Source organism: Oryctolagus cuniculus, chromosome 1 (assembly GCF_051225735.1).
Source record: "Oryctolagus cuniculus isolate XC-2025 breed Fujian yellow rabbit chromosome 1, ASM5122573v1, whole genome shotgun sequence".
NCBI classification, from domain to species: Eukaryota; Metazoa; Chordata; class Mammalia; order Lagomorpha; family Leporidae; genus Oryctolagus; species Oryctolagus cuniculus.
Genome location: NC_142867.1, coordinates 75414394 through 75438529, shown reverse-complemented (window position 1 = coordinate 75438529; position 24136 = coordinate 75414394). Strand labels below are relative to the sequence as shown.

At 37.4% G+C, this 24136-nt stretch overlaps 1 protein-coding gene across 19 annotated transcripts in view; it reads left to right on the top strand.

Annotated features, from left to right (window-relative positions):
- DLG2 (discs large MAGUK scaffold protein 2) overlaps positions 1–24136 on the top strand; it is a 2253656-nt gene that overhangs the window by 1333284 nt on the left and 896236 nt on the right. For 4 of the 19 annotated variants that reach the window (XM_051821271.3, XM_051821249.3, XM_051821230.3 and 1 more), the window contains exon 1: positions 8293–8794. The exons of the other annotated variants lie outside the window; for them this stretch is intronic. In XM_051821271.3, coding sequence (XP_051677231.1) covers positions 8486–8794 — 309 coding nt within the window. In that variant the 5' untranslated portion in view covers positions 8293–8485. Of the gene's footprint in view, positions 1–8292; positions 8795–24136 lie in introns of those variants that run through there. 19 annotated transcript variants of the gene reach the window in all.

The following is a 24136-nucleotide window of genomic DNA, read 5'->3' as shown; positions in this document are numbered from 1 at the left end:
TAAACACAAAATCCAGTGCTATGGAATCACAGAGGAGGAACTGATTAATTAAATGTCGGTTTGAAGTAAACTGGCCAAAGCAAAGCCAATTAGGTAAAACGTTACTAAAATGTCAAGCCTCAGAGGACAGGAGATCAGTTAGCTGGAAGAAGGCCTGTCATTTCTGTTAATCTAGATCTTGCCTTTAGGCCAGTCCACATCAAATTACCCCTGACAGGTCAGAATCTGGCTTATTTTTAACCTGGAAGGGTTTTTAACCTATTGAGAAACTTAGAAAATATCCATTATACATCATTCACCAGAAAAATAAGAGAATATAAAATTTTGACTGAAGAGAGAGTAATTTGAACTTGCAGTTTCTTCCCATATTCTGGGTGTGACATCTCCAAAGAGCCAAGTACACCACTCCAAGGGGCATTGGTGGTGTGTGGAAGACTCTCACAGTCAGAGGAATGTCCGTTTATATCTGCATTTATCTTGACTATGCATTTAAATTATCCATTTTAAGAGATGTCTTGCCTCGGTGCTTTCTGTCCCCAACTCCCATTTTTCTTCCTTATTTTAGTTCTCCCTCTGTCCCTGTCTTTCTCTCTTCCTGTCCCCACTCTTTTTTTCCACTACTATAATGTTACTTTGACACAAGTCAGTTTTCACAGGTTTTCTTTTACATGAAAGTGAGCAGAGAATAGCACATGCCTGTGCCCTTCCCAGGGCCCTCATCCTCCCCACAGTCCCTTCTGTTGCTGACAGTCAGGACATTGTTGGTAGAGCATCTAGCATCAGAAGAGTGGAGGAAACTGGTCTTTTAAAATAACGCACTGGCGTTGGCATTGTGGTGCATCAGGTTAAGCCACTGCCTATAATGCTGGAATCCCATATGAGTTATGGTTGGAGTCAGTTCCCTTCCAATATGCCTAGGAAAGCAGCAGAAGACGGTTTAAGTACTTACTTGGGTCCCTGCCACCTTCTAAGAGACCCAGATGGAATTCTAGACTCCTCGTTTTGGCCTGGCCCAGCCTGGGACTCTGGTCTTTGAAGTAATTTAGGGAGTGAACCCATGGGTGGAAAATTTCTCTCTCTCTCCCACTCTGCAACTCTGCCTTTCAAATAAATAAAAAAAATCTTTAAAATAACACATCCAGGAAGTTACATGTATCAGGTTCTCGAGAGTCTGATCAAGAGCCAACGCCCATTTAAATCAATATAATTTGAATATTTAAATTAATTTTCAAGTCAATTAAGGCTTGAACAAATCATATTGATGCCCCATCCACAAAATTCAATATCTAATGTTACAATTCCTGTGTTAAAAACTGAAGAGGTAAAAATGCAAAGGTATAAAACAATATAACTGAAGACACATCAAAGAAAATGGTAAGACAATCAAAAAAGGCATGAAGAAAAATCAATGAAGCAAAGGAAGACAGCAAAAGTGGAAAAAGAGGAACAAAACAGTTACAGACAGAAAACCATTAACAAATGGCGATCATCAATCTGTTCCTATTGATAATTCTTTTAAATGTAAGTGAATTAAATTTCCCAATTAAAATATATAGAGTATATGAACAAATTAAAAAACAAGATCCAACTATATGCTCTTAACCAGGCTTATTTTAAATTTAATGACACACATAGGCTGAATGTTGAAAGATACATAAAGGTATTCTGTGCAGATGTTAAAAAAAAAAAAGAAGAAAGCAGTGGTGCCTACACTTCTATCAGACAATATAGACTTTAAGCAAAAAAAAAACTGCCAAATGAAGCAAAGAGGATATTATATATTATTAAAGGTGTCAGCTTACCAAGAAGATATAACAGTAAGTATATAAGCACTTAATATCACAGTCTCAAATATATAAAACAAATATTGAAAGTACTGAAGGGGAGAAACATACAGTAACAATCATAGTAAGGGGTTTCAATATCCCAATTTCTTTTTTTTTTAATTTATTTATTTATTTGAGAAGGAGAGTTATAGACAGAGGGAGAGAGAAAAAGGGAGAAGTCTTCCATCTGCTGGTTCCTTCCCCAGATGGCCACAATGGTCGGAACTGGGCCAATCCATAGCCAGGAGCCAGGAACTTCTGGTCTCCCATGTGGGTACAGGGCCCCAAGCGCTTGGGCCCTTCTTCCACTGCTTTCCCAGGCCATTGTCAGGGAGCTGGATTGGAAGTGGAGCATCCAGGACTCAAACCAGCACCCATTTGGGATGCCAGCAATGAAGGCAGAGGCTTAACTTACTATACCACAACATTAGCCCCTCAATATCCCATTTTGAATAATGCAAAGAACATATACCCAGAAGATCGACAAGGAAACAAAAGACTTGAGCAATACAGTAGACTAAATGTTTGGGCCTTACAAACATTTACAGAGCATCCCACCTAACAGTAGCAGAATACATATTATTTTGAAGCATATTCACAAAATTTTCCAAAATAGATATAAAATAGGTCACAAACAAGTCAACTAATTTAAGAAGATGAAATCATTCCAAGTACCTGGTCCATCCACTGACAAAGATTTTGTTATGTATTTTAATGCTTTTTAAAAATATATTTATTTTTCACTTATTTGAAAGGCAAAGAAACAGAGAGCTGTCCCGGCCACTGGCCTGCTCCCCAAATGCCTGCAACAACTGGGATTGGGCTAGGCTGAAGATAGGAGCTTGGAACTTCATCAGGGTCTCTCATGTGGGTGGCAAGGACCTGAGTTCTTGAACCACCACCCACTGTCTCTTAGAGTGTACCTTAGAAGGAAGCAGAATTAGAAACAGAACAATGACCCAAATCCAGGCACTCAATTGGGGGTATGGGTGTCCCAAGTGGCATTTTAACCACTGTATCAAATGCCTACCCCAAGCATTGTTTTTTTGACTTTGTAACTTGATTGGCAGGAAGGTAGAAGAGGTATCCCCATGTTTTTCTGCTTTCTGATGCACACCCTTAATATCCTGTTAAATCACTATGCATTTTGATAAGATGAAAAGCAGCTTTGGGGAGGAGAACTGGAGTTTGGAATTCTTCCTCTGTTTTACAGATAACTGGCTTTTGACTTGGGAGACCACTCCCCCATTGCACTAACTAGATATAAAGGGAGAACACTTGAAAACACTTGAGAGAAAAACACAGATTTCAGGAAGTATAGCTTTTATGAATTAATGTCATGCTAAAATAAATGAAAATTCTTTCCAGTACACTGCAGACATCACTAGTAAATTTATTCAAACAATGTGAATATCCTGATGCCACTCATCTACTCTAAACCCACCATTAATGTGCTGACCATAAGCGTGTATTACACTTTTGCTTTTAAAAACCAAAATGTGTATTCATTTTGTAGTGAGAGTTATACTACAGACCAGAATACCTATGTTGGTATGAACACTAAAAGATATTTTTGTCTTCTTTTTTTTGCTTGGTTTATTTCAATATATATCAAATACTTTATGCCAAGTTCAGCAGATGTGGATGCAAAGCAGGAAACCCTTTCCTTGCCTTTTCAAAATTACTTATATTCTGTTTGGGAAGAAGGGCATAAAATGGGTAATGGCTTAATTCTTATTTTAAACACAATTATCGGAAGTGTTGTAATAGAGAAACACAGGTGCTAAGTGAGTGTGTAATGGGAGAATGACATATTTATCCTGGATGGAGAGTCATTTTAGGGAGATGACATTTGTGGGGAGCTCTGGAGGACAAGGAGAATTCTTGACCTTTAGAACAGAAGCTTAGGGATGGCAGCCTGTTTGGACGCAAGGTCTGTGAGTCTTATTTTTTTGTGCTGAATTGCATAGTAAGTCCACTATACTTGGACTATACTGGATGTTTCTTTAGGCTGGCTTTTGGAAGATGAACTCTACAGAGAGATGAGCAGGAATTAATTTCATGTACAATCAAGAAAAGAGAGTTCCTGGTGGTTGTACTGAGAACAGATATTCAAGGCCCTTATGGGGAGAGGGCAGAGCAAGGGGGTGGGCATGGACCAGACTGGTAAAAGCAAGAGACCAGATTACACAGGGTATGATGAGGAACCATGCAAGCCACTTACATCCCCACAGTCAGTGGGGCTAAAGATCCTTAGAAAACAAGATTTCATGGGCAAGTACCAAGCAGAGTAAAACCTGAACACGATTTTAGAAGGAGTCACCCTGGCTGCTGTGTGAGCATAAAATGAAGCAAGTATAGATGCCAGTGATCATTTAGGAAGCTGTTTTACAAGTTCAACAGAGAGATGAGGCTTGCTTCAACTATCGTGGACATGATAGTGACTGAGAGAAACAGACAAATGTGAGAAATACACAGACAAGTATTCAGATATCATAGAGTGTGACCTAATATGTCAAGGAGTTGTGGTAACTTACAGAAGAAGTGACACTACTTTTATCCTCAAAGGATGAAAACATTTCTTATAGTGGTGCAGTTTGCCAAAATATACAAATTATAAATGATTGTTACCTTTTTTTAAGTGTTCTTTCCAGAGTCTCTAAGACATGTTAAGTAACTATGGTTCTAATCTCTGTAACAGTATTACTAAATATCTTAGAATTAGAAGTCTACATTTCCTGAAAATCATTTGATGATTAAATTTTATCCCTAATTCAGATTAACCTCTTTCCCACCAGTACCAACTGAAATCCAAATATATTAATGAGTGAGAATTTGGAACATTTTAAAGCTTGTTTCCCCTCTTAAATTGTCTGTCCAAGTTAAAACTCTGTATCATGCATTAGGCATGTATCTGTCCCCACTGAATTCCTGTTTGTTTTTGTCTCATAAGATTTATGAATAAATTGGTTGGAATATTTTAGATTTTGAGCTACTTTAAATATTCTTAGTTCTCTCATTTTGAAAAGTAATTGTGACTGAATCTATACAACCAATTCTATAGGCCAAGTGTTATTAGATGTAGAGGAATTTTGATTTATTGGCATTTACAAAATCTATAGTTTACAAAATGTTTCAAATTACAAGAAATTTTAGCTAATACACTATAGCACTTTATGATTATTTAATGTACTACTTGTGGCTGCTGAAGGGCTTCTGCTATCCAGTGTTCCTTTAGTATGCACTAAGCTCTTCTTTCGTAATTAATATTTTCATTTCTCATATTTCACAGAGTGCCTGAAGGAAAATTTCATCTGAAAAAAATTCTACATATGGCTTTACTGCAGTAAAATTTATTTAGTGATTCATCTTTGCTATTTATTTTTATTAAGCAAATCAAGCCAGAATATTAGTATGAAATGCTTGCTTTAAAATTAGTGGCTGTTCTGTGCAGTCAGTGCCAGGTCAAAGAGAGTTCAATAAGATATATCCCATCTAGGCCTTGCTCTGCATACCATCTGCCCAAGTTAAATCACAATGATAAGTAGGTTGTGTACTTGTGTATTGCTAATTCTTGTTTGGCCACAATTTCATGTCATCTCATGGTCATTAAAATTGTCCAATTACAGTTGATCAAATTGGATTATCATTCATTAGCGAGTCTGTATCATAGTACAGAGAGCTGGTTGGACATATTTATCTGTTTAAGTGGTCTGTCCTCAGACTTAGATAGCCAAATGTCACAGTTGACAAGAAAAACCTTTATAGAAGGGAGAGAAAGACATGAGACAGAAATTACTTTACTTGTATTAAAATGAAATAATTTCTGTATAGATTTGCCGTAAGCTTGATGAAAACTTGTTATAGTCATTAAGGTTCTTGGAGGAAAGTAACTTTAGTTGTACCATGTATGATATGAGGAACCTCATGAAATCAAAAGGTCATTTCTTCATGAACTTCCTGATGCCCCTGCATATTTTTCCACAAATAAATGATATTTTGAGGTTACTGAAAAAATAAATTCTATATCCCATGTGATGGGAAGAAATACCTCACTTCAAACAGCCCGTGCATAACAGATTTAGCTCTCTGTGAAGATTTATAATATTTTGAGTGGTGCCCAGCCAAGGAAATGTCTCTGTATTGCTGCAAGCTGCATACCCTATTACAAATTGTGATAGATGCACCCTGACTTGTTTCTATGTAGATTGATTCTTATACTTGAGAAGCAAATGGGTGAGAACAGGGTATGTGTTCTCTGAAAGTGCCAGTGGGTCTTTGAGAAATGACATCTTACTGAAAAACTAGAGAAGCATCTATGGTTAGATAAAATTGGAGCGAGCCAAACTTATCACTTCCTGACATCGTCATTTGGGAGTGATGGTATTGCAAGTCCTACTGTATAGCCATATATCATGGCGACACTAGATAATTCTGAAGTTCTTTAGGGCTATATTTGACACAAAAGTTCTTTCAAGAATTATCCAAAATAAAAAGGGGGAGGGAAGATGGTGAGAATAAGGGAGAGAAGCAGAGAGATTGATTTTCTGCATTTTCCCCACTGAATAAAATATGGTGATTTATTTGCCTTACTTTTATTGCCTTTAGCTATTGATCTTTATTCTGAGTCCCTTTCAGGAGGAAAGACCATTACTTCCATTGTTATTTCTTTCCAACAGTTCAAATCTTCATATTTGACAAATTTCCTTAACAAGGACACCTGAAAACCTACACTGATGTTAGGCTTAAAGATATAGTTCATGTTTTTGGAGCATTACTGAATTAAAATATTACTATCAAAACATGGTAATCATCTCCTTCATTCTTTTTCACTGTCCTTACAGTTATGTATTCACTCAATTATTGTTTCATCCATTCAAAAACAAATGCATTTATTGTCTGCTATGTGCTGGGCAGTACCTTGGGTTCTTTGTAGGAAAAAAATAAGTCAAAAATATAGGCCAAGATCTGTCCTTTAAAATTACATAGATGGGTTAATAATACTCAACAAAAGCATATTGAATGCCATTTATGGCAAGCGGCACATAGGTAAGCCCCCTGTGCAGAACTTGGAAAAGGACCTTTTTTGGGAGACGGGTAGAAGGAAAAGATCCTGCACCTACCTACCTACCTAGTTACCTTGCTTCCTTCCCTCCTTCCCTTCCTCCCTTCCTCCCTCCCTCCCTTCCTTCCTTCCTTTCTTTTAAAATGTATCAATGATTTATCCAGGGAGCCCTGATATTGAAAATGTAGAGCATGTTATTGATCCCGGATGGCTAATGCAATAAGCACCTTACAAACTCCTGCAGAAATGAGATCTATATTTCCCTGCACCTGGGCCATCCACTGAGAAAGTAGACCTGATGGTCTGTAGCTAAAATAACTATATCATGGGATTTTACCATCTTTATTTGTTCCTGCATAGATGCAACTTGATTCCCAATCAAACCAAAATTATTTCTTCAGGAGTGTGTGATAGGGATAGACATTTTGGCAGTAGACATGGAAAGTTTAAAAGAGGAGAAAAGTTCTGAGCGTTGTTGTACTTAGCCTTTCCCTTTGCTGAAAATGCCATGTATGAAAGAAAGCAGCAAGAGTGCTAACGTTTTTAAACAAGCAGGTCCTCTTTGGAAGATAATTTCTTTAAATTGGATAGGTTTCACTCATTTTTGCAGTGAAAGATTATTAAAATTCTGTTTTTGGAAACCAAAATACCGTATGGCAGAATTGGATGCATCTTTCACTTTAAAATGCAGGCTCTCTCTGCGGTGAATGTATTTGTTGTGGTAAAGTATGTGAAAGGAAATCCTCAGAATAATTTTGGGTAAGGAAAAGTAGTATTTTAAAATAAGCCAACCCTTCAGTTTTCAACCTTTAAAATTATGCTTCTTTGAATAAGCAATAATTAATTGTTCTAATATATATTTGGATTACAACATGATTATGATTTAAAACAAATTAAGCTTCCAAATTTTAAAGGACTCTAAGATAATACTGTTATCTCAATAATTTTTCTAACTGAACTGATGTTCTTTAGAGTTAATGTTGGTGGTCCTGTTTGGTTACCTGATGATTTGGCTTGTGTATCTCTCTCTAGAGAAATGATTCCTGTAAATGCTGACAATTCCTTTACACATTAACTCTCCCATCATTTTAAATTGCGTATGCTATAGTGTTTCAGCCTGGATGCGACCTTTCTGGAAAGAAGGGTCCTGTTAGTCTGATAAGAGTCTTTTTTCCTGAGGGTTGTATTTGTGTGAGAATCAGCAAGGAGAGGGAAGAGTCAGAATGCCAAATTGCAAAGAGTAGTCTTTACTGTGGGGCTCTATCCAAAAAGGGTTTGTAACACAGTGTACAGTCTTGTAGCCCAGCTGTGTGGAGCATTGATTGCTTCTGCCTAGAGCAGGGATACTGTCAAGTTGCTCTGTGAGTTGAGTCATCTATTGACAAAGAGCTACCAGCCCGCAGATAATGCTGTGCGGAGCCGCTCTCGCTGCTCCCACTGCTCCCACGATGCACTTCTTATAGCAGCTGTCAAAGATACTGAGGGATCCACGAGGGAAAAAGAGACTTTTACAACTGCCTGGAAGAAAGGGGTGTGAGGGAGGAGACATTTCTGTGCAGAGCTGACCAAAGGAAAGAGTAGGCATCAGTGCAGTATGAATGCATACCTCACCAAGCAACACAGCTGCAGCCGGGGGTCTGAAGGCACGGATGCCGGCAGGAGTGCGCCCACACTGATCAGGGATGCCCACTGCGCTTGTGGCTGGCAGAGGAGCTCTCAGGGGCTCGGGTACAGTTCTCAGACCATGCCCTCCTCGGGACCTGGGGGCCCAGCTTCTAACAGGACCAAGCTGGTCACCTTGTGGGACAGTATGCGGAAAAGCCCCCACAAGACGAGCACCAAGAGCAAAGGGACCTGTGGGGAGCACTGTGCCTGCCCACATGGTTGGTTCAGCCCAGCACAGGTGAGCCTTTTCCTTATGACTTTCCCTCCAGTATTGTAAGAAAGTGAGAGCAAGTTGTGTAATGTTAAAGTGGTTTGGAAACTTTGCTGAGTCCTCCTTGCTGACTGGGTATGCCTGTTTGAAAAATGTCAGGCCAAAAAAACCTGTCATTTTCACAAGTGTTTGTGGGCACATGCCTCTGGGTGGCCTGTGAAAGTCTGGGGATGCTGTGCTCAGTTTCTTTCAGTGACTTTTTCCCAAGTTCAACTTTTCGTGTCCTCAGATGATTTTGCTGCTCTGCATCATGATCATGTAGCAGCACTTTTATTTCTAGTCATTTTTAACTTTTCTATTCTGTCTATCCTCGTTCGGACTATTATTTTAAGAATAGCAAGAAAAATGAATTTTAATCAAGCTTTTGATCACTTTTAAATAAAAAGAACAATTATTTCCTGAAAAATATTGAATTTGACATAGTCTATTCTAATTTTACTCTCCTAACACTTTATACTTTTTCAGTTCTGGAGAAGAACATTTACTAAATAATTTTATTAGTAAAAATATTAACTAGGAGCAAGATAGAGGATGGCTACACATTACAATAAATAATGAAGTGTTTTATTTGCTCATAGAGAAGCAATATGACTATTTCTATTAAAAATAAAACTGTAACTCTCTCTCCCATAATGCATTTCTGAAACAGCTTTTCCTGGCCCCCAAACTTCTAGCATTTTACCAGAAATAAAATTTGTTCATTTCTTTTTGGCCTCCATCCAAAGGAGAGAAAACAACTTCCTGCAAATGATATAAAATATAAATAAAATGCACCTGTAGTTGCTGTGATACATACAGATCAATAATTGCTTTTAATTATACATTGAAAAGAAAAAAGCAGTATTTGCAGAAAAAATCCTGTCTCAATTTCAATGTGTGTTAAACATAATTGCAAAGTAGATATTGATTATGAATGTTTTAAACAGCGATATGTAGAGCATTTTTAATTTTAATAATCATATTTTAAATGATTTTTAACAATAGTTTTTAGAAAGCATGTCATGTACCACTAGTTCTTAATAATATCGTTACATATACAAGATCAGGTATATGGCTTTTAATGTGTGGACATGAAATTATAAGCTATCAGCACCTTGATTTTAATTAGTAATATATCATCATCTTCAGAATAAATTTCCAGCTTGAAATGCAGCATAACTTTTAGAAATGCTGTTATTTTTAAGGTTAATATGAATCCTCAATTAAATAATATTGAAAATTGTGACGATACATATTAGCAGGTGCATTTGTTTACATGTGTTTATATCTTGTTTTGGTTATATTACATTAAAATCTCCAGTTCATGGTTTTTGCAAGTTGTAAAGGAAGCAAACTTGCTTTATTGTAATTTTTTATCTAAGATGTGATACATTTTCTATTTCATAAATGATAATTTCCCTAGCCCCAATCTCTAATATTACTTTCTAATAACTATACTCTAAAAATTGAATATATTTTTCATCAGCTGGTGGAAATTTTTTCCCTCCTTGGTTTTGAATACGGTCAGCCTCCTACTTGCCTAAACTTTATAGCATTTAATGCTTTAAAGGATTGAAATTGGCACTGTACTGATAATGACAGATCCAGTTACATATGAAAAGGCAATAAATTGAGACAGACAGCCTCTCCCCTTACTGTTTGCATATGCATTTTTATGCATTTTCTCTCTCATTCATGTGTCTTTTATTACTGGCTAGGAAGACTATTGATCACCAGACACTCGAGTCTTGATATCCTATCTTTTATGGTTTGCAACATTGTGATGCTTTTCAATCACCTGACCCTTTTTTATCAGCTCAGTCCTATAAAAGAAATGCTGTTCTAAACTGATCAGTCTTTCTCTCTGAACCCCATGCCTATACCCTTTCAAATACATTGTGTTGAATAATTTAGCATATCTATTTATGTATATTTGCTTAACTTTTAATATATGTGTTAAAAAATATAATACACAGCTACTTACATAAATTAACATATGTTCATATGTATACATATACAAGCATATACATACACACATAAAAATTATTCTTATGTTCTTACATGGAAAATATTAGTTTGTTTTTCCAAAGATTGCTTCATTTTCTCCACATGATATATTTTTCCATATAAAACATATTTCTTTAATTTCCATTAGGTACCAAAAACACTGATATAATTTATTTATGTATCTGTGTTCATTTGTATGTGCATCTGTAGCATATACTTAATATTTAAATTATACAAATATGTCCAAGGATTATTCATCTATGTGTACTATCACAAAAACAAGAGTGTGTTTGAACCAATCTGTTGTGTCCATTAAAACCAAATTTATTGTGAGAATTGTGTTATACTAGTTTTTTCACTCCTTAGATTAGCAGAAGATATCCTGCTAAATATTTTAAAACCAAGGATGGAGGCTAAGGATCCTAAATGTTAGAATCCTTGATAAAGCAGAAAGAAGGATAGTACATGTGTTTTGCATAGAATAACCCACGGAATCACATGTACAGAATGTGCCTGGGGGTTGTTGAAGCCTCTGTGAGCTGAGATCTTGCCCTCACAGATATTTGCTGTATTACGTGGAAGTCAGCAATGTGATTTCCGGCTGCTATAATAGAGGACCATGGTAATGACTTCAGTTCCTCTCAAGGCTCTTTGCCAAACTGTCGTTATTTAGGGTGCTGTGTACTAACAGAACTCTGTCATTATGTTATTCCTCAGCAGTCTAAAAAGCAGCTCCTTTGCCTTCTCGAAGAAGTTTTCATTTCATTTGGATCTGCACGATTAATATAACCATAATAATAGGTAAGAAAATGGAAAATTGTAGTGTTCAGAAGTGAGTTCTATAATGCATATCTAAGATATTAGTGTTGGCCTTGAGAAAGAACATGCTCATTACTGCTTATGTGGCATTTCTCCCGAATGCAGTCTAATCTAGGGAGGCAGCACTGAACAGTAGAAACTTGGAAATCAGGGTTCTGTGCTCTTCATTCATTCACTCTTTGTTTGTTTATTCAACTGTCAAGAACTAAGTGCTGACCCTGTGGATATAATAGCAAACAAAGGAGATATCACCCCTACCACCGTGGAGCTCGTGGCCTAAGGTGGTATATGATATTTAGCAAATATATCATGTCATATGCAGAATTATACCATTATATATGACAACTTGGAAGTGAAACAAAGTTCCAGAGAGTGCTTCAGATACCACAGTAAGTGTATATTCAATATACAAAGGGACCATAGAGGAGTAACAGCAGGATACTTTTACATCTCTTTAAACCCAGATGTTTCTGTTTTGTAAAATAGAGATAAAAATAGTACCCACCTCAGGGGGTTGGGGTGAGGAATGATTAACATAATTCTTGCAAAGCTCTTAGCAACACCATGCTTTCATATAGTAGAAATATTTGTGGAATAAATGAATAATAAGTCCACAATAAATATAAATGTATATTATTAAACTATGCTTTATTATTCCTGATTGACTGGGCAGGTAAAAACGTTTAAAAAGTGAGGACTTCCAAACGGTGGTGATAGTTTGACCAAATTGGATTGAACCTTGAAAACGTTGTAAGCATTTTTAAGCGCCTAAAAGCGCATAAGCATGTAAAACCCTGTTGCTTGTGTGGAAATACATATAGTTCCATCTTGCCAAGAACATTGTCCTCGGCAAGGCAGGTTCATCAAGAGAGGAGTGGGGGGCGGGGGTGGTGGTGTTGGGGGTGGGACCTGATCATATGGTCGCAGAGAGCCTGGTGGGCCTTGGTGAAGACTCTATGGAGGATGGAATCACTTCAGGGTTTTACTGCCTGCTCTACTATTCACTTTGTGTGAAATGGCTTTGTGGCCAATGAATCGTTCTGGCCCTTGGATTCTCTCTTTCTATGGTAACTAATTTTAGAAGAAACCTAAATCTCTTCTGGTACTAATATTCCATGACTGTGTCAACTGACATTCATTAATTAATAGGAAACATTTTAGAAAGGATTATGCTTTAGAGCCAGACAATCCTAAGTTTGTTCTATGTGATCTTATTTGTGTAACCTCTTTCATTCTTCTCCTCTATGAAGTTTAGGTTAATAAAGGCATGTGGCAAATAAATGTAGTAAGAACTGACAACAATCTATATATAAAGACCTCAGAATGGCACCAAGGACACAGTTGTTAGTAAATGTTAATCATTATTACCAGTAATATCCAAATCATATTTTTTAACCTGAAGAACTTATTATCTAGGGAAGTAATCATCAGTCTCATGCTCTTTCATTACAGTGTCTACTTTGCTCACTGATTTTTTTTTATGCCTTTCTTGTAATGATGAAGGTTAGGCTAGGCAGCAGTCCAGAAACTTTTGGCATAGAACATCATGATGCTGATGCTGGGGTGACATTTTGTCCTTCAAGGTTCTCAGAGATTTACAACTGTGCACTCTAAAAAAATCATGTAAAATAGAATTGTATTGATGAGGTAGCATTCCCATAAGCTTGTATTCAGAGGTAAGGGGTTGTTGGAAGATGTTTCCAGCACCATCCTGAAAGACTAACTGCATTTGAAGTATTGAGCCAAACTCTGTAAATCTCCCCTAATAGCCCCTTTGCAGCAACTCCACAAAGAGCAGTTTGCAGCAAGTTGGGTGCAGAGCACTTTTTAGTCCAAGAAGTAAGATTGCCCTAAGCTGAAATTTCAGACTTATGCCAAACAGAAAGATCTGACAGCTTGTTTTAACTCTATGCCTGCTTCAACTGATTTCCTTTCAGAGGAGCCTTGATCAAGGAAGAATATAATTTTTTAGTTTCTATGAGACACCAACTGTCCACGTAAGGAGAGCAGAAGAGAGCAAGTGATATGGCAGGAGGAATTAAAGTTCTAAGCATTCCTGTGGCAGATCTGAAACCACTTGGTTAATATTCTGGGTACCCATATTGCTGGATGCTGACATCAGCAGACCTTTCTTTCCAGGATAATACAAGGAGAAGCAAAACACAAATGATGGGAAAGAGCAAAGTAACTTAATATTTATGAAGACCCACCATGCTCACAATAAGGTCGTTACTGTGCTAGGGGCTTACCATTAGTCATTTCTTTGAATTATCCCAATCATTCTAGTAGAGGGCTATTGTAACTCCTGTTTTACGGATGTGGATATTGGGGCTAAGTGTAACTTGTTCAGGATCTTACTATTGCCAAAGACAGATTTGTGACTCCCTTGTTTCTTTCACCATATCATCCAAAAAGTTCTGTTTGAGGTTTCCTGGAGTTAGAAAATCCTCCAAAACCCTTTATAATTCTCTAATTTAACAGTAATTTCCTTCAGGGATTAAAATATTTTACATGGTTGGGAGAACTGGCACCTACCTACAGAAACCTGGATTTCCACATTCTACTTCATTTTCTAATCTCAGGATTCCTGAGTGAGTTGGGCCTCTCTCTCTCCAAAGTTAAGGGCTTTGTAGATTGGAAGCAATTGGAGTTGGATCACATGCTAGCAGAAGGATCTATTTGCTCTTAAAAATACTTCAAAATCTATATTATTTGCAAGTTGGAGTCAATTTTGCCATATTTAAATAAGGAATTGGGAAATAAGCATTATAAACTTAATATAAATATAAAAAATGTACTTGGCGACTTCTGTCTTTAGTCCGAGAGCATCACTACACATTGCAGAGTGTGAATCTCATACATCGGTGCTATTTACTATCATGTCATTAATCAAGTGTCTGTTTTTGATGCCACTGTCTCCATTATGCACCCTCTTCCTTTTGCTGACATTGTTGATCTGTTAAACGTAGCCTTTTCTAGTTTTATTCTTCTCCATTCTCTACTCTATCTCATTACTTAATTTCCCAAAGGTAACCTAGATGCTTTAAAGCTATGTTAGAATTGTTGGGAACTTAGTGGTCATCGCATCCACTTCATGAAGGAGAAAATTAAACCTAGAGAGGTTATGAGACTTTTTCAGGATCATTCATCTTGTGACAGAATTTTTCTACATCTCTGAAACTCAAAATTGAGTTCTCTTTTTGCTGTTCTAAGTAGCCCTCCCTCTCTTAGTCCGTATGTTCCCATTATTGACATAAATTTTTAAGCATGAATTTGCTGATAATGCAGGATTGGGGATTTTACAAAAAGTTAAAGACACCCAACTTTTAACTCAGAATTTAAACCAGTGGTCTCCAAGGACAGATGATGATGATTGGAAAGTGCTATCTCCTAGGGAAGTAGGGCCAGGGATGCTAGGTTCACTGTTTTATGCAGAGAGCAGTGCTACACAAGAAAGAATTGCTCTATATGCTACACTAATTTCAACATTCCAGCAGACATTTATGAAGATCAACAAAAGAGTTTTCTGATTATCTAAGTCTAAAAACAAACTCAGTTTTATAAAACATGTTTTGCCAAGATGTAATGATGATTAAATTTTCTAGGAATATAACTCCTATGTACATCTAAAGAACAATGTATTTTGTTCTGTTATGAAGTTTATTAGGAGTTATTCCCCCTCTTGGAAGGGTGCATCCTTACAGCAGTGCTGCTCCTTGCATTCACGTCATTGATCACCTCTCCTCCATCGTCTTTCATTTGTAGACTTCACCAGAAAATATGTAATTGAAGATATTTCAGGAACCATTTCATAAATCTATATTCTGATATTTTATTTATTTGGTTGTTTTGTTTTATTAACTGATGATTAATAAACATTGTATACATTTGTTTTATACAAGGTGAACGTCTCAGTATGTACATAGATTGTGGAATGATCATGTAAGGCTAATTAACACAAATGTCATTCCAAATACTTATCATTTTTTATGTTAAAATTTAAACCATTATTTTAGCTGTTTTGAAATAGCTACATTTCTGCTGTTTTCATTATTACTCTGATATTTCCCCAGAGCTTATCTACACTACATTTTCCTGTAAGTCTTTGGAGTACTGGGTTTATTTTAAGTTTATCTGCATTCTAATCTTTGATCAAAATAATGAATTTTGAAGTACCAGAAATCAGAATTATGCCTTTACATGAAAGAGAATTTGAAGCAGGGATAGATGGATAATAGATAAGTAGGTATATAGATAGATGTTAGCCAGCTAACCCTCTCACTGTCAAGTCCTATATAAAGCAGACAGTTACTTTGATTCTAAATTTATAAATAAGGCCCAGTTTATTTAAAAGAATATAACACTTACTAACTTTCTTTACTTCAACTATCTACAGTTTTTCTTGTTAGTTTATCTGTATTTCAACTAACATTTCCTTTGATCTCTTATCAAATATGAAGTCTTTCATTACTTGATCTAGCACTAATTTTTAATTGAAGATCTGTCTTGTATCTGCTATTTCATTTTCCCATGCTTCTTTTAGAAGAAATTGTGTTTTATCTCTTAATTCTATTAATATCCAAATTTATATGTTATAAGTACATGTAAGCATTTAACTATTTCATTACCGTGTAGTGGAATTGAATTCATGGGTAAATATATTAAAAATTGTTATTTTAATATAAATGGCTTTCTTTGTTTTCTCCATTTACTTCAATTAAGGCACTATATTTAAAATTGCATGTAGGTAGGCCGGCGCCGCGGCTCACTAGGCTAATCCTCCGCCTAGCGGCGCCGGCACACCGGGTTCTAGTCCCGGTCGGGGCGCCGGATTCTGTCCCGGTTGCCCCTCTTCCAGGCCAGCCCTCTGCTGTGGCCAGGGAGTGCAGTGGAGGATGGCCCAGGTGCTTGGGCCCTGCACCCCATGGGAGACCAGGAAAAGCACCTGGCTCCTGGCTCCTGCCATCGGATCAGCGCGGTGCGCCGGCCGCAGCGCGCCGGCCGCGGCGGCCATTGGAGGGTGAACCAACGGCAAAGGAAGACCTTTCTCTCTGTCTCTCTCTCTCACTGTCCACTCTGCCTGTCAAAAAAAAAAAAAAAAAAAAAAAAAAAAAAAAAATTGCATGTAGGTAGTTCTTTAATCTATGAATTTTATCTCAGATGGAGAAAAGAGGGTACTACAGAGTATTTATTATGAGATAGAAAAACTGGATCTAATAGACATGACCACTTAGAAATTAGAGTATATTGTGTGCACTCTTAAGTGTTTTTGTTTAACTTGCTTTCCAACTGGACTAGGAGTCAGCAAACTAGAGAATGAAGGCCAAATCCAGCCTATTTGTTTTTGTACAACCCATAAGCTAAGAGCATTTTTAGAAAATGTTTTTAATAGTTGAAGAAAATCAAAAGAAGGATAATTCAGATATGTGAAAGTCATATGAAATTTTGATTATGCTATCTATAAATATATTTATTGGAACACACCCAGGCTCATTTGTTTACATATGGTCTATAGTTGTTCCTGGGCTGCATTGGCAGAGTTAAGTGCTTGTGATAGAAACTCTAAGGCCAGAAACTCCTAAAATATTTATTATCTGACCTTTTACAAAAAATTTGCTGACCTCTGCAGCAGGATATCAGCTGTCCATTTCTTACTAATGGAATGTTCCTTTAAGTCTAACAAAGCCTATGCTCTTTTAAAGACCTGATTCAAGCACATCATCCTCTTTAATTCTTTTCAATCTGTTTTAGGTGCTAAAACCTCTATTTAACATGGCATCCTGAGCAATTAGAGTATTACCTTGCACTGGGGCTATTTGTTTGCTTCTTGGGCTCCCTGATTATAGAGTGTGAAACTGTTCAGATCCCCAGTACAGAGCCTAACTCACAGTAGGTCAGCGTCCAGTCACCTCTTCATGACCATTCTTGTAGTATCATTACATATGTGGATCTAGACTTCTCAGCTGCATTCATGTCTATTCAGAGGAGGGACTATGTCTTTCTTTAAAAAAACTTATAAAAGAATTTATTTTATTTATCTTAAAGGCAGAGTTACACACAGAGAGGGAGAAACAGAAAGAGAGAAATTTCCCAACCACTGGTTCATTCCTCAAATGACTGCAACAGCCAGGGATGGGCCAGGCCAAAGTCAGGAGCTTTTTCTGGGTCTCCACGTGGATGCAGGGCTCCAAGCTCCTGGGCCATTTTCTAATGCTTTCCCAGGCACATTAGCAGAGAGCTGGATCAAACGTGGAATAGCCAGGAAACAAACAGGTGCCTACCTGAGATGTTGGCATTTCTTTTTTTTTTTTTTTTAAGATTTATTTATTTTACTTGAAAGTCACAGTTACAGAGAGAAGGAGAAGCAGAGAGAAAGAGCGTCTTCCATCCACTGGTTCACTCCTCAGATTGCCGCAATGGCTGGAGCTGTGCTGATCCGAAGCTAGGAATCAGGAGCTTCTTCTGGATCTCCCATGCGGGTGCAGGAGCCCAAGGACTTGGGCCATCTTCTGCTTTCCCAGGCCATAGCAGAGAGCTGAATGGGAAGTGGAGCAGCCAGGACTCGAACCACCACCCATATGGGATGCCGGCATGGCAGGTGGCGGCTTTACCTGCTACGCCACAGCACTGGCCCCAGGAGTGGCATCGTCTCCCCACAATCTTACTTAATAATAAGCATTTTGTTTAAAAAGTGTTTTGGAAAATTTATTGTTTTTTTTTTTTTCAGTTTTTGTTTTAGTTTGACTCTAATTCTTACTCTATCCTGTGATGCTCTTAAAAAATTGGAATCCATGTTCAGAAATTAGGTCAAGCATTCAAGTGGGTCATATTGCTTCAATGATGGAAGATGTAAGCAATATACTTTGAGAGGACAAACAGAAAATTAATCTGATGGTACCTAGCTTCATTGTCTGATTTAGGAGTACTTGTTCTGGAAGGTTGAAATAATATCAGGAAATATTATTGTATAATTAGTTTATATGCTATTGTAGACGGCATGGCCTTTTTTCTCTATATTTTCATCATTAGAGTGCTCAGAATTTAGAAGTTGATTCAAATTCATCAAAAACCCATGATTGGGGGCCAGTGTTATGGTTTAGTGGGTAAAGCCACCACCTGTAACACAGGCATCCCATATGGGTGGCAGTTTTGAGTCCCAGCTGTTTCACTTCCAATCTAGCTCCTTGCTAATGTGTCGGAAAAAGCAGCAGAGAATGGCCCAAGTGCTTTGGCCCCTGAACCCACGTGGGAGACCTGGAACAAGTGCCTGGCCCCTGGCTCCAGGGTCCTGGCTCCTGGCTGTGGCCTGGCCCAGCCTTAGCCATTTGACAATTTTAGGAGTAAACCAATAGATGGACGTTCTGTCTCTTTCTATCTATAACTTACCTTTCTAATAAATAGGTCTTTAAAAACATTATTCAGGGCAGGCGCTGTGATGCAGTGGGTTAAAGAGCCAGCCTGCAGCACCAGCATCCCATATGGGTGCTGGTTCGAGTCCCGGCTGCTCCCCTGGGAAAGCAATAGAAAATGGCCCAACTCCTTGGGCTCCTGCACCCACATGGGAGGTCTGGAAGAAACTCCTGGCTCCTGGCTTTGGATCAGCTCAGCTCTGGCCATTGTGGTCATTTGGGAAGTGAACCATCAGAAAGGAAGACCTCTCTCTCTGGCTCTACCTCTCTCTGTAACTCTGTCTTTCAAATAAATAAAGAAAAAAAAAGCAAAAATCCATGATTCAACACAGTTGCACTGTATTCTGAGAGATTTTGCTGTTTACTTGGTGAGCAACATTTATTACTGTTAGAATTGTTATAATGAGTTACTCATAATCTATTCCTTTTTCAAAGCTCAGTGTATGTACCAATTCTAAGAACTGGTGCTGCTTGCACACTGATCATTCATTTCTGTTATATTTTATTCCTTCTCTATCATAAACATAATTGCATCTAATTTAATACATCGTTAGTTTGGGTGGAGAGAAGCTAGAAGGATGGAGGAATAGATATAGATAGATAAAGTGGTACATGTGTAAAAGTTCTGGTAATAGGAATTTCTATCTATCCTAAATATAGCAAGATAGTTCTTAATCATGTTCATGAGTTATCTGTGCTCCTGTCTCTCCTGTCACTGTACTCCTTCCTTTGTGTCTGTTCTCTGGATGGAAAAGAACTGAATACTCTTCTTACCCTGTTGTAGGTGAGTAAGTTTGAATTGAGTGACAGATGGAAAGCTAATTAGTCCAACTGACAGAAGCAGACAAGGAATCTGCCTGTGTCAATAGTTTTCTGAGGAGTGAAATATGGACCTTAAATTGGCAGTGAAAAAGTTTGCAGGGGAAAAGAGATGTATCTGATCGTATGGAGAAGGAAAATATCGTGGAAATGTCCTGGAGATATCAGTATGTTTACATGTGAGCAAGAGCATTTATGAAATATGCATATAGATATATAAAAGGAGGAGTTTGGGTCCTTATGTCTAGAACAGGCAATCTGTCCTAAAAGTCACAAGTAAAATATTTTAAAATTATTGTAAGATATTTGAGCCCCTAAAAACACACTGTTCTTATAGCACTGCTGCCAACACTTGGAATAAGGCTTATGGATGCAACAAATCTCTGGATATCTCTTATCAAAGTGAGACACTCCCTGGCTCTTCTAAAGAAATGAAAAACCAATGTATCTGCAATGTGAGGGAAGTCTGATTTCTAGAAAGAACAGAATTTTCCAAGGACTGCATGAAAAGATAACAGATAATAGGTTGAAGACCCTAAGTACATTGAGTACAGATATTATTTTGAGTTTATGAAAAACCAGGCAAAAAATAGAGTTCCTTGATGGATTAAAATTATTATTTTTCCAATAATTATATGAAAAAAGTAACATTTAACATTAACACCACTGTTTGTGCAGTTCTCTCAGAGCCTTTGCCCATTTTCCTTATTCCTCTGCTTTCCTATCAGGCAGGACACTCAAAACTTTTGTAAAATTTACTCCATTTGCAAGGCCAGAAATAAGGAAGCCATCATTAGTTCTACCCTCTTTCTTTTCCCAGGACTCTCATGAGTTAATTGATCACTAGTTAATAAAAAATTATATCTCAGAGTGTCCTAAATATTTTCCCTTTTACATATCTACTCTTAGTTCTTGAGTTGATATGCCTTATCATTCTCATGAGATATTTATAATAGCCAGTACACCCCATCTCCTTTTGATCTATTCTGAATTTTGTTTTTCCCAAGTTTATCTTCATAGTTCTATTCATATCACCTACTGATTTACATGATTTAACAACACCAAATCATTTAAAGTGGTGCTTTACTTTAAGTGTAATCTGACTTCTGGGGAAGGCAAGTATATCTGGAAATGTTAATGAGTGCTCCACATTGGATTAAGCACATTAAGCAGTTGTTCATTGTTTATTATGGGATTATTCTAAGCCCTTGGAGTTTTATATCTCCTAGAAACAGGTAAAGTATATGGAACATTCCTTTCATGCATGTGATGATGATATCCCGTTTTCAAGGATATTTATTTGGGAACAGCTCTTGGACAAACAGTTTGTAAAACATCAGTTTAAAAATGAAACTGAATTCACTAACAAAACATTCAGTGTTATCTTTAATTTGCCCTGAACCTGCATTTCCAACCGCATTGACTGACACTCCCATTGTGCTCTAGTCATGCTCATTCACTGTCTCTGGTTCCATACAAACCCCTGGCAAATCTTTGCTCATAGCTCCCTCTCTTTGTGATGGCTTTTTCTGTTTCTATGCTTGATAAAATCTTATTCATCATTCAAGGATTATTTCTAAAGACATCTTGTCTCAGTCTTCTTTTTTCTGTTCTATATATGACTATTTCTCTGTCCTGAGTATTTCTTTCTCAGTTCTATATATGACTGTTTCACTTCTGATTACTTGCATGTCTGTTTCCTCTGTTACGTTGGAAGCTTTGTAAAAACACAAATCATATTTATTTATTTCTGTTTCTTTAGTGCAAGAATAGTGCCAGACATTTTATAAATGATTGAAATAATGATACATTTAAAATTGATATGAGAAGAATAATGTTATTAGACAAGACAAGGGAAGAGACTTCTTTGTGTGGGGCTGTGATTAGGCCCCTGAACTCCACCTTTTGTCCCTTTGAATGCCCACATAGTCATTTTCATCAGTGTCCAGGGGATTCAAGACTAAGAAACCAACTCAGAGTAGCTATAATATACATTATACCAAGGTATTTAAAATCATATATTTAAATGAAAAATTAAATTTCCAGATGAATGAAAATACTTCCCTTTTTCTTTGTTTTTATTCTTGACCTTTATTATCTCCCTAAACCTTATAATGATACATATTTTTCTTTAAAAAGGAGAATATAACCAACAATCATGATAGTCTGGTTATTTTTTTCATTCCTTTAAGGTTACCTTACAATTTTGACCTTATAAGGGTGATCATAATTTATCTCATTTTTAAATTGAAAATTTGGAGCATATCTTAATAATGTTCCCAGATACAGATCATGCACAATACATCATGACCTCACACATATATAATGTTAACTCTTAAGTCTCTACTCAGCTCTAGTCTTGACTCCTCCAATACTTTCATGAGAAAGGCACTTGGAATATCTCAATACATTTGATGATAGACATCCCCTATTTCCTAGGAAAGTCACTGGAGAGAGTTTAGGTGGTATACTACAAAAGAAAGAATCAGGTGACCCTGAAAAATTATTTTAATCTTTTAAGAGTATATGTTTCAAACATATGATTTCTGCTTTCTCTTTTGTTTGCATTCATACTATTAAGTTGAAATATGAAATGATAAGTATATCACTGGAATACCATTCATTGGGTTTATTATAAATGCCTAAATTATGAAAAAAAGATAGTTAGGGTAAGGGATTGCAAACCTTTAGAATAGGAATAGTAAATACCTTTACTTACTGACAATGAAGCTTTAAGGAACAAAATAATGCCACCGGCCTATGTCCATTGTACATTATAAATCTTTTAAGAGTTGTTAGTGTTTACATTCTTGATTAAACTTCAGGAGAATTTGGGGAGGGTGAGGATGGGAGCCAAACATTTTTCTATAAGTTAACTCGTCCTTTAAATTTCAGTTTTATTTTAAGACAATGAGTGAGTCATGTTTTCAGGACTAAGCTTGAACCACTGGGAATATTCCCTTTATACATCTAGTTAAACAGGCTCAATTGATGCAGAAATTGATAAACCATATTTTGTGGTAATATTAAATGTCTTCTAATCATGAGATGCCTGTAGCTAGAGTGACTGTAGCTTGGCTGTCCATTATCCTTTTGCTAAAATTGCTGCTTCTTAGAACCCCATTAGTGCAGTGACCTTGACAAAGTGCATAGTCTTCTAAATAATTCCTTGCTTCAGAGTAGTCTGCAACCTGTGTATTGCGAGGCCTATGATTTAATCCATAGCTCAGCAGAAATCACATAATGACAGGCTCTTGCAATTAGGACTCCTGCTCGAATTTCACATCTCAGAGGAGAATGAGTGTGTCTACTGCAGTGGAAAGATACAGAGCTGGAAATCGGGAAACCTGAGTTCTAATGTTAGTAGGATTCTGGACTCTGAGTCAGCTCAGGCGAGTCCTGGGATCTTAGTGTCTCTATCTCAACTGTAAAATGAAAAAGTTAGACTAGATAGAAAAAGCAACAACAAAAATTCATGTTTCTGGGAGACCTGGAAGAAGCTCCTGGCTCCTGGCTTCAGCCTGACGCAGCCCTGACTGTTGCAGCCATTTGAGGAGTGAACCAGTAAATAAAGATGTTTCTCTCTCTCTCTCTCTGTCTCTCTCTCTCTCTCTCTAACTCTGCCTATCAAATAAACAAATAAATCTTTTTTAATAAATTTTTGACAGGCAGAGTGGACAGTGAGAGAGAGAGACAGAGAGAAAGGTCTTCCTTTTGCTGTTGGTTCACCCTCCAATGGCCGCTACAGCCGACGCACCGCACTGATCCGATGGCAGGAGCCAGGTGCTTCTCCTGGTCTCCCATGGGGTGCAGGGCCCAAGCACTTGGGCCATCCTCCACTGCACTCCCTGGCCACAGCAGAGAGCTGGCCTGGAAGAGGGGCAACCGGGACAGAATCTGGCGCCCTGACCGGGACTAGAACTCGGTGTGCCCGCGCCACAAGGTGGAGGATTAGCCTAGTGAGCCGTGGCGCCGGCTCAAATAAATCTTAAAATAAAAAATTCGTATTTCACTCTGTCTATTCTATTTAGTTTGTGCTGATTATCTGGATCCTAGTGCTAAGAGAGATGGTAAGGCTACATCAGAAACATTCCAAAAAGAATTTGTTAAAAATTAATACAATCATTCATGAATTAGGAATGCAAAAGTAGTAGCTTCAGGGTGGATGTTTGACCTCATGATTAAGCCTCCAGTTAAGAGGCCCGTATCTCACATTGGAGTACTCAGGTTCAAGGCTCAGCACCAGCTTCTGATTCTAGCTCCTTATTATTGTATA